Genomic DNA, 10,167 nt, shown 5'->3' with positions numbered 1-10,167 from the left:
TTTTTAACCTCCTGGGAGGGGGGTGGAATTTTAGAATGAAAATGTGGGCGGGGGGCTCATCTCCTGAAGCACCGTGGCCCCATCTGAATTGGGGCTGCAAGTGCCTACACAGAGGTAAAGAGACATAGCTCCACGGTGCATGTTAGAGAGAACGTTTAGTTTGGCCCTAAGTATGACTAAATCTGGATCCAGCCCTATATGTAAGCCCATGTCCAGGCTGGCTAGGAATGCTGGGAGCTGCAGTCCAATACATCAGAAACACACCAGGTGGGGAAAGGCAGTTCTAGCTAATAAGGCACCAGGTGGAGGGAGGCTGAGCTAGAGTTCCTGGCTTCAAGTTTTGGTTGGCTTAGCCCATATTTCACAGCCTCAATGAAACATCACATCCCTTTCATACTGGCTTGGGGAGCAATACATTAAACCAATGGCAACTGTATTTCTTTCCTCCATTTGGTACACATTTTAGCAAACACAGGCAGGGAATTATTCTTTTAACTTCTTTTTTTGTTCTCCAGCCATGTTGTCCTCTTCTTTCTTAGAACTTTGAATACAATGGCATGAGGGAAATCTGTTTGGGCTCTGTATGACAGCTCTGCTTTGATGTCAGGCATGGAAAAGTTGTCCTTCAAAACTGTACAAAAGAGATGGAAAACAGCCCACAGCATTGGGACATGACAGATGTATGTGGGGAGGGTGTCCCAAGGCTACACCAGCTAAAATAACTTAACAGTTAGAGTGATGGGTCAAGTCATCTGGATGTTTACAAGGGCGTGTTCTTCTCCTCTCATTGACTCCAGTGAGGGCCAGTGGAGGCTGGTGGCTCCGATGTCAGTGGGGCAGTGAATCCACTCTGTGTTTCAGTCAGAACCAGTCAGAACCTCAAAGAAGCTATCCACTGGGAGCACTTTGGATAGCTCCTTTAGAGTTCTGACTGGTTCTGACTGAAACCCGGAATGGATTCACTGCCCCACTGACATCGGCGCCTCCAGCCTCCACTGCTGAGGGCACATGCCTATGCATGTTCAGACAGAAAAACAGCCCATTCTCCAGGCAGCCCTGCCAGGAGGTGCAGGACTTTTTTCTGTCTAAACATGCATAGGATTGTGACTTTCATCTATCTTTCCCAAAGTAGACAAAGAATGTAGAGAATACCAGAAGTGGGATAGCATATTATCCCACTTCTCCAGCCAGGTGCCCAGCAAATGTGTTGGACGACAATTCCTATCTATCCAATCAACTGTAACAATGTACTTGAGACCTGGACATGGTAATAATAACCATGTGGTGTCCTCCAGCTGGATGTCAGGGGCTTCCCCCAGGGCAGTCAAGCTGCTCCACTAGAACCAAGCATAAATGTTTGGAGGTATTTCTCCTGAGTACATTTTCTCTTGCAAGTTCTGGCTGTCTGGGGATGATGGCAATTGTAGTCCAACACATCTGGAAGGCACCAGGTTGGGGAAGGCTGGTGTATTTGTATCTAAGTTTTGAATGGGTATGAACATATATCCTTTTTCATCACAGGAGTGACCACATCAACCAAACAGCTGTGAAACAAGCTGCACACTTGTTAAGCGCAATTTCTTGTTATGTGCTGCTCTTTCCTTTAGAATAGATGGGAATGGGGATCCAAGCCTGTCCCAGTATTTTAAAGGAAATGTGATAAAGAATACACCTGTATGCATCTGCTTCACAACTGATGCAGTGCGTGTGCATTTTGTGCTTCAGGATCTGCTTCTGAGTATGAAAATACAACAGGAGAAGCCACCCAAAGAAAGACACATTTTGGGAGAGCTTAAATGAAATATGTTCAGATGAGAATTCAAAATGTATCGATTTTATTGCTTATAGGGATTTATACCCTACTCTTGAATAAAGTTTGCAGGGCAGTTAATTCCTCTGTGCTACCTTCTCCCACCAGATCCACTTCCTCTCCCTATGCTATTTCATCTCAGGTCTCATGCTATTAGGTCTGTCCCGCAGCAAAGACAAATTATCCCATACCTTCACTTGCAGACGTTCCAAAAGGATAACACTCCAGACTTTGGGGCTTCACTACACCAGGCCTTTTATCCCGCAACTTACCAGAGCGTCTGTTTCTGGATTCTTTGCAGGATTAAGATCGGCTCCTTACATGGGCTGTTTATCTTTTTCAGCAAGTTCTATAGGTTTCATTTTACAGCCACTAGATGGCGCTGCTGTTATAGCTCCATTATGGAAGTACACAGAGAAAAATATTACTTTCCCTGTACTTTGCAATGGAGGGATAAAGGTCATAAACTGTAGGACTGGCATGGAGGTTAATGATGTCATGTAAAGGACCTACAAACTTCCGTGAGTAACCAATCTTGATTACATGATATAAGCCCTGTATGGAGAAGCCCTTGGTAAACCCTGAGAGATTAATACTTTTCTTAGGGAGCAATCCTATGGCCGCTAGACAGCGGCTAGATGGCCATAGGATATGTTTTTTCCGGGAACTGACCTCAGAGCCCATGCTCTGAGGTCAGTTCCTGGGGAACTAATCTACCCCCACTTCCACGCTGCCTTGGAGGCAGCACGGAACAGCCCCGTCCTCTGCACTCAAAAGAGGAGCATGGAGCATCTGAGAGCTTCTCCTGCCCTGCATTTTTGGCTAGACAGCCAGTTGCAGCTGTCTAGCCGAAGGAGTGCTGCGTGGGGGAGAAAGCTGCTGTAAGACACACTGGATGTGTTATGCAGGCATTTCCACCCCCCCTTCCCCAGAATGCCCCCAGCCATGCCTGAGATAACCAGAGATATCAGGGATTGAATCTGTACATGCAAAACATGTGCTTTACCATGGAACTACAGCCATGTGATTTCAGAAAGAGGCTCCTGTGCAGCAGTATGGATGCTGGTCAAGAGAAGCTCTGGATCCGTGCCAGACAATCCAGAGACTGGTGCCAAGGACTGTCTCTGGCACCCTCCCTCCATTTGTTCAGAAAGACACAAAAACACTTTCCCAATTACCTAATAAAACACACCTGGGAACATTTTAGTTGGTTTGAGGAAAATGTGGTGGTACAAAAATCTGGAAGGTTCCAAGACATTGCTGAAAATTAATCCACATGTGGAATACCTAAAACATTCTGGTTTGAACATTATTTGAACATTATTTATGTAGCAAAAAGAAAAAAGAAAACCTGCCACGCTGGCACAATCCAATACATGCCCACAACATCTTGCGCAAAAAGATCCCATAAACCAATCATAATAGAATTGCCATTTGTGAGAAGTATTACTCTTCTGTAATATGGGAACCAACCCATTGATCTGATTCGCACAGTCAAAAAAGCATGGTTTGCTTGACGGGGAAACATCCCTTCAATAACCCTACAACAGGTTATTGGGCGGTCTGCTTCCCCCTCAAATAAGCCATGCCTCCCTAGTTTGGATGACATGTCAAACCATCCCTGGGTGGGTAATTAGTAGGGCTGTGCAGGGACTCCCCGATCCGACTTGGAAGCCGCTTTGTGTCTTCAGAGGCAGGCCCGATTTGGCTTGGGCTGATTCAGGCGGGACCCTGACTCAACTTGGCCCCAAACCTGAAGTGGGATTCGGATGACTGAATCCTGCTTCAGGGGCCCCTGACACCCCTGCGCAACCCCCCAACTCCATACTTTGCTGTCTCCTCCTCCGCCACTGCCTCCGCCACCGCTGTCATCACCACTGCCACCTCCTGCAACCTGGATGCGCGCCAGCTCTTATTGCAGGGAGTCGCCATATTTAAAAGCTCCAGGCAGTTCCAGTAAGGTGCCATTTTAAAAATGGCGACTCCCTGCAATAGGAGCCGGCGCGCATCCAGGCCTCAGGAGCTGGCGGCAGCGATGGCGATGGCGTGGCGGTGGAGGCGGTGGTGGTGATGGCGATGGAGCAGTGGTGGTGACAGCAGTGACAGCGGTGGAGGGGGTGGCAATGGAGATGTCAGCGGAGGTGACAGCAGCAGCAGTGGTGATGGGCAGCTCTCAGGTAAGGACCTGGAGGCACCGGTGCGACTGGGCCAGGGGTGCTGAAGCTCCGAAGCACACTGAGGTGCTTTGGAGAGCCCCCGATCCACTCCAGGTTGTTTCATGCCCCTTCTGCTTTGCGTCGGAAGGGGCTCGAAGTGACCCGAAGCAGCCCGCTTCGGCTCGGGCTTCGGGCCTTGGGCCAAAGCAGTGCACAGCCCTAGTAATTAGGGAAATGATGGCTAGCACGTGCCACTGGTTAAAATAAGCCACCATGGCTTATTTGATCATGCAAACCAGGTCAATAAGAGGGTTCACATTAACAAATGGAGGGAGGGTTCCAAAGGCAGTCCTTGGCACCAGTCTCTGGAGCTTGTTGTGTTGTTCATACCCAGTTGGCATGGCTTGTTTGAGGGGGAAACAACCCTCCAATAACCCACTGGCCTGTTGTAGGGTTACTGAAGGGTTGTTTCCCCTTCAAACAAGCCATGCTGCCTGGGTTAGGATGACACAACAAGCCTTATTGAAGCCATGGTGGCTTATTTGGTCATGCGTGCCAGCCCATCATGTGTTGAGCGTGTTGTGAGTGCTGAAAAAACATTTCCACAATAAAAGTTTAATAGTGAAAGATGCTTTGAGTACAACTGAGAAACAAATGCATATTCATTGCACAGTGGATGGATCATACCAAAGGGCCATCTAGACTCAACAGAATTTATTTGCAACAGAAGAAGCGAACATCATTTAGGGTTGAATCATCTCTGAAAAGGCCCTGATATGTCTCCTGCTTGGTTTGAATGCCACAAATTCTGCCATCAGGACAGGGCTTGCTCCACTCACTGTAGTCACCAAAAAGACCACCAACTTCTTCCATGAGAACACCATTGCTGCAACGGAATTTGATGTTGTTTACCGCTGTATTATCATTCATTACTCGGTAAGGTTCAACTTTCAGCTGAAAGGAGTGTAAAACACCATCTTGTGGACACCATCTAATCCCTGACCATTGTCCAAAACTAGAAAAAGAAATGGAAAGTTAAGTAATATTTCTGTTAAATAAAACACTAGATCTTAGATAAAAGGATGTGCCTGATCTCATCTGATCTTGGAAGCTAAGCAGGGTCAGCCCTGGTTAGTACTTGGATGGGAGACTGCCTAGGAATCAGGCTTCCTGCACTGAGCAAGGGGTTGGACTCAATGGTCTTGTAGGCCCCTTCCAACCCTATGATTCTATGTTTTAACTTTTAAATTAAATCCAAAAATGTCCTTCCACATGCGGAAGGCGACTTCCCCTCACAGAGGCTGTTTTACATCTTGCACTTGAGCATTGTTTGAGAAAAGTGGAATTAAATCTAAAGATGTTCTTCTGCTTGAGCAAGTGCTGGCAGAAGTTCTTATAAAACCTCATCAGGAGAACGTCTATAAACCTAGCTGTTATAGAATTGTACCCACTCTTGCACAATCATTTGCAGTACAGTGGTAGCAAGTATTTTTTCCTTTTACTCATAGTCCTTTGAATGCAACCCCAAAATATGTTAGTTTATAATAATAATAATAATAATACTTCGTGTCCCTGATCCAGAAAATGTTACTAGTCTTTAAGAACCATCCAAGTCAATATTGACAAATTAGTCACAACTAGCTTAAGCCCCACTAATTTCAATGAGATGTAGAGCTCTATAGGTAGAGTTGTGCTCATGGAACATGGCATTCTTGCATCTTAGGTCTTCTTTCATCCTGCAGCCCCTGAACACACACACACCCAAAAAACTGCTCAGGGGGGTTGGTGGATCCTCCGGAACAGTGTGAATGATGGCACATGGGGATGCAGCATCAGCAAAAATTGCATCTGCCACTTCGAATAGCAGACACTTAAAATAGATCCAAACTCCTTCTGTTAACAAAAAACCTCCTTTCATTCATGGAAGTTCACCTTTGAATCCAATGCATTATGTTTTCTGTGCATCCAAAATGCTATCTATTCAGGATGAAACATCTTACATTTTTAAGCAGAAGTATGCAGAAACAATTTCTATTAGTCCATGTTTGTAGGGGAAAAAGTGCTGGACCAAAGTTAAACTTTCAGATGTCCTGTCCATTCAGTATCAAGCTCAAGTAAAAAAAATCAGAAGATATAGAACAAATTCATGCACGTGAACATCCCCCCCACACACACACACAAAGTAAAGTCCTTACTTTAAATAAGTCTTTTCTTATTTTGACCTTCAATAATACTAAAGAACACTATAAATGAGTGGGTATGGGTGGACAAATGCTTGTCAATCTGTAAACCAGCCTTGCAGTTACTGGGAAGGATCTAGACTAATAGAACAATCCTAAACCTATCACACAGCCATCCAAGAGGGTTAGGATGTGGCATAGATGTCCTCCCACAGGTGGAGAGGAGCTCCACTAGCAGGGGTGGGGGCATCAATCTTGGGGGGCCCTGCCCCCATTATGCCCATGGAAAGCTCCCTGGGTCTAAATCTAATGTTGCTGTTTTTTTCACCAGTGGAAGGCTCTGAAACCCAGAATTCTGGAGCTGAGCAGAGACAGTTTTGAATCCACTGTATCGAAAGCCCCTACGTTCCTCCAAGAGGGGCATAGATCAAGCCCCTCAGCTACACCAGCCTGGACCTGGTATGGCTAATTTCCTTCACTGATTTCAAAGGCAGGGGGGATTCGAGAAAAATAGGTTCTCCTGAGCTAAAAAGCCCCCCAAATTCACCCCCACCTCCTTTGGAGGTGGCAGAGGATCCACCACTTTGTTCCTTGCTGCTTAGGATGCCAGTCTCATACTTAAAGTAGACCCATTGAAATGCATGGGAATTTCATTAAACATGGGTCTACACTAACTATGACTCAGTCTAGATCCAACCCATTGTACTGAAGCCTCGCCATGAGGTTTTTACTTTCTTCATCTATAATAGTAAATTATCAATGAGAGAAGACTGGTCTTAAGATGTGAGAGAAAGACAGAGAGAGAATTCAAAATCAGGGTTTTATACATATGACATGGAACCTTCACTCAACAACAGAAAACAAAAATAGAGATGGGGAAGCTGGTGACACAAAATCAGAAGGGATTATAGCTAGATTTCCTTTTCCGCCATCCTCTGTGACTAGATTTCAGTTGATAATACTGCTAAAATATACAGTTCTATTAAATGTATAGGAAAGAGACACACACCACTCAAATGGAGCAAGACTATGGTAGAGACCATCACTCTTCAGATAATGGATTGTATCCAATGTTAGTCGTACGTAGAGTATACCCATTGAAATGAACAGGACTTAAGTTAGACTGACATTGGATACAACCCAATGTCACCTGAGGTGGTTTCCACATTTGTCACAGCAGCAGATCCAAGAACCAACTATGAAATGGTGTCTTATACTTGTGATTTGTGTGCAAAGAATTTTTTTTGTGGTTTAGCACATAGAGCTTCTGTAACCTGTCTCTGCAAATATTTAAATAAGTTAGATCATTTCAAGAACAAAAGATGGAAGAATAAAAGCTTTGGAGGGCTGTTGACAAGTTTTACCTTTGCCATCTCATTTAATATAAAATCAAATGAACCAGTGATGTTTGAGACAGTTAAACTTACTCTCCTGTATCAGATTCAACTGTATACATAATGTTTTTGGTCTGCTCAGCCGAACAGAATAAGCGGATCCCATTGAGTGAAGTGTCGTCGACACCACCTCCTCCGTACTCCTCCACCTAATGCAGTAAGAGGGAAAACAGTATATTGACTTCCTGAAATCTTTTATGTCATCCTGAGCCTATGGTAAGATATTGTACGAGGTACCACATATATTTACCTTTATACTAAATCCAATGGCATATGATCGTTCTGGACACATGTCAACCCATGTCCAATAGCCCCGAGGTCCTCCATTACCAACTGATAGCACGCTGACATTTGTTCTGCTTGCAAAGGTGCCATTAGCTTGGACAATTCTTTTATCAGTGGCTGATACAAGACACACTGAGGCAAGAAAAAGGACAAGAGAAATGGGCTGCATCTTTCTAGAAGCTGGACCAAGAAGCATGAAAGAGGCAGTAAACCTCATGCACTCTGTACTTTATACCTCAGTTTATCTCCACGAGGGTCACTGCAATAACATATTCAAGATTGCCACCTGGAAAAGTAAACAGATTAATTTTTAGTTATGGGAATTTATTGGCTCATATTGTCAGCTAAATCTGGAAAGTTTCCCTGAGGTCTGTCCCTGAATAAAAACTAGCAAGTACAAAGGGAATCAGCTCCAATTTTCCCATTTAAAATTATGGACACGATTGAGCTAATTATTTAGGCCATACTGCAACTTCAGTGGAGCATCTGTTCTTGGCCCAATCTACACAGCCAATATAGTGTGGAACAACAGAACATCAGGTTCATTCACAACAGAGGACACTGCCGCCAGTCCGCAGCAACCCCGCAGCTTCCCTCTGGAAAAGGCGCATTTTCGGAAAGACCTTGGCTCCATCTACATGGAGATTGGATGAGAAGCGCTTTCTGGTTATATCCAGATTTTCATGAAATCGCTTTAGTCTGTCAGGGGCACACGAAACAAGAAAACGGAGTATACACTTCCTAAAAATCCACTTTCGTGGGTCACACAGCACTTGAAACCCCCATACTTCAGGGTTGGGCGAGTGGAGTAGAACTAAACATCATCAACCTCATAGATGCTGCTCAGCAAATGAGAGAAGCCTATTCCCCATCCCTTTCCACACTCCCCTGCTCAGGAAAGTTTAATGGAAGCACTGAATTAAGCCCCTGAATTAACCCCACACTTCTCCCCTCTCATCCACCATTGGGATATTGTGAAAGATTAAAAGATACTGTGCAATTGTAAATGGGACAGACTACATAATCTGAATGGCTGAACAACTACTATGCTATTGTGAATGCTTGAAACTGCGCTACTGTGGTATTATGAATGCGGAAAACAGGATACATTCTGTGAATGGGGAAAGCAGCAACTATGCTGTTGTGAATGCTTGAATGCAATATTCTGAATGGGAAAAACAGGCTACATAATGTGAATGGGGAAAGCAGATACTGTGCTATTGTGAATGCTTGAAACAATACTGTTTCAATACTTCGATACTGTGAATGGGAAAAAGAGGCTAGATATTGTGAATGGGAAAACAGCCCTACTGTGAATGGGGAACAAGAGGGAATGGGAGGGGAAAGAAGGGCAGCCCCACTCCTTGACCTGCCAGGTCACGGAAATAGGCAAGCCTAGGATTTAATGTGAGGGGGGCACATTGCAGCGGAATTGCATGGGAGCCACGTTTAAGGAAAAAAGATGCACTAAAAGGACTTTCTGAAAATGCGCCTTTTCCAGAGGGAAGCTGCAGGGTTGCAGTAGACTGGTGATAGTGTCATCTGTCACGAATGACCCTGATGTGCTATTGCTCTACACTAAGACAGCCATGTACGTAGATTAGGCCCTTTTAGTGTGTCATTTTCCCTTAAATGTGGTTCTGCTACAGTGTGCCCCATCCCCCCACATTAAATCCTGGGTGTGCCTATTTCTGTGACCTGGCAGTGACCTGGTAGGGCTGTCCCCTCCCCTCCATTCCTTCTTTTTCTTGAAGAAGCCCTCGAACTCTAGCTATGATTTCAGATGTCAATAATAAAGAGTTAGAAAAAGAGGTTTATATTATTAGAGATCATCTCATATATGCAGGTAGTGTTACTTTACATGACTTGCAGGCACTGAGTGATGCTTGGGCTGTTTCTGCTATACATATACCTCTTGTGAAAATTATGAGAAAGTTCCATGGGAGCTCACAGATGTGCATAACATGAAACAGCAGTTAGATATTTCAGATGGATACATGAGAATCATTCAGCATTCTGCTCAAGCCACAGTTTTAATGTAATAAATATAAGGACCAGTCTTCAACCCAGTCAGTGCCAAATATTGCCACTCAATGGCAGGTGCAGTTTCTATTAACTATGCACATTCTGGAAATAGTATTTTCAACTAACTGGGATATTATGAATTATGGAACTTTAGTACATATGGGTTCTTATTGGACTGTTTCTAAAATTAATCCTCGTTTTAATGTAGTTACTTTGGAATGTGGTAAGCAAAGATTTCTAGAAATTTTGGAATACAGTGACCACACCTGATTTGTAAAGATATTATTGAAAGACAGCCATGTAATTGTCCAGTTTCT

The 10,167-nt window shown here is 44.3% G+C and overlaps 1 protein-coding gene across 1 annotated transcript; it reads right to left on the bottom strand.

Annotated features, from left to right (window-relative positions):
- Window positions 1-4,568: 4,568 nt before the first annotated feature.
- Window positions 4,569-8,217, bottom strand: LOC146344852 (vitelline membrane outer layer protein 1 homolog). The gene is made up of 3 exons (XM_084858438.1): window positions 7,791-8,217; window positions 7,574-7,689; window positions 4,569-4,981 (listed from the first exon to the last, which is right to left on the bottom strand). Exons 1-3 carry the CDS (start codon window positions 8,040-8,042, stop codon window positions 4,681-4,683), a joined length of 669 nt encoding a protein of 222 aa, XP_084714564.1. The 5' UTR covers window positions 8,043-8,217; the 3' UTR covers window positions 4,569-4,680.
- Between the last annotated feature and the right edge of the window lie 1,950 nt (window positions 8,218-10,167).

Source organism: Heloderma suspectum, chromosome 5, assembly GCF_057233095.1.
Source record: "Heloderma suspectum isolate Gila_16-S chromosome 5, 16-S_ref, whole genome shotgun sequence".
In the NCBI taxonomy this organism is placed as follows: domain Eukaryota; kingdom Metazoa; phylum Chordata; class Lepidosauria; order Squamata; family Helodermatidae; genus Heloderma; species Heloderma suspectum.
Note: the sequence above shows the minus strand (reverse complement) of the source record. Positions and strands in the feature narration are given on the sequence as shown.

Bases quoted from the DNA above. Each gene is read 5' to 3' on its own strand.
- LOC146344852 (XM_084858438.1), bottom strand. From the start codon at position 8,042: ATGAGGTTTACTGCCTCTTTCATGCTTCTTGGTCCAGCTTCTAGAAAG. The intron at 7,690-7,790 runs GTAAATATATGT...TTACTGCATTAG, and splicing joins CCATTGGATTTAGTATAAAG to GTGGAGGAGTACGGAGGAGG. The intron at 4,982-7,573 runs GTAAGTTTAACT...TTCTTTTTCTAG, and splicing joins GTTGAATCTGATACAGGAGA to TTTTGGACAATGGTCAGGGA.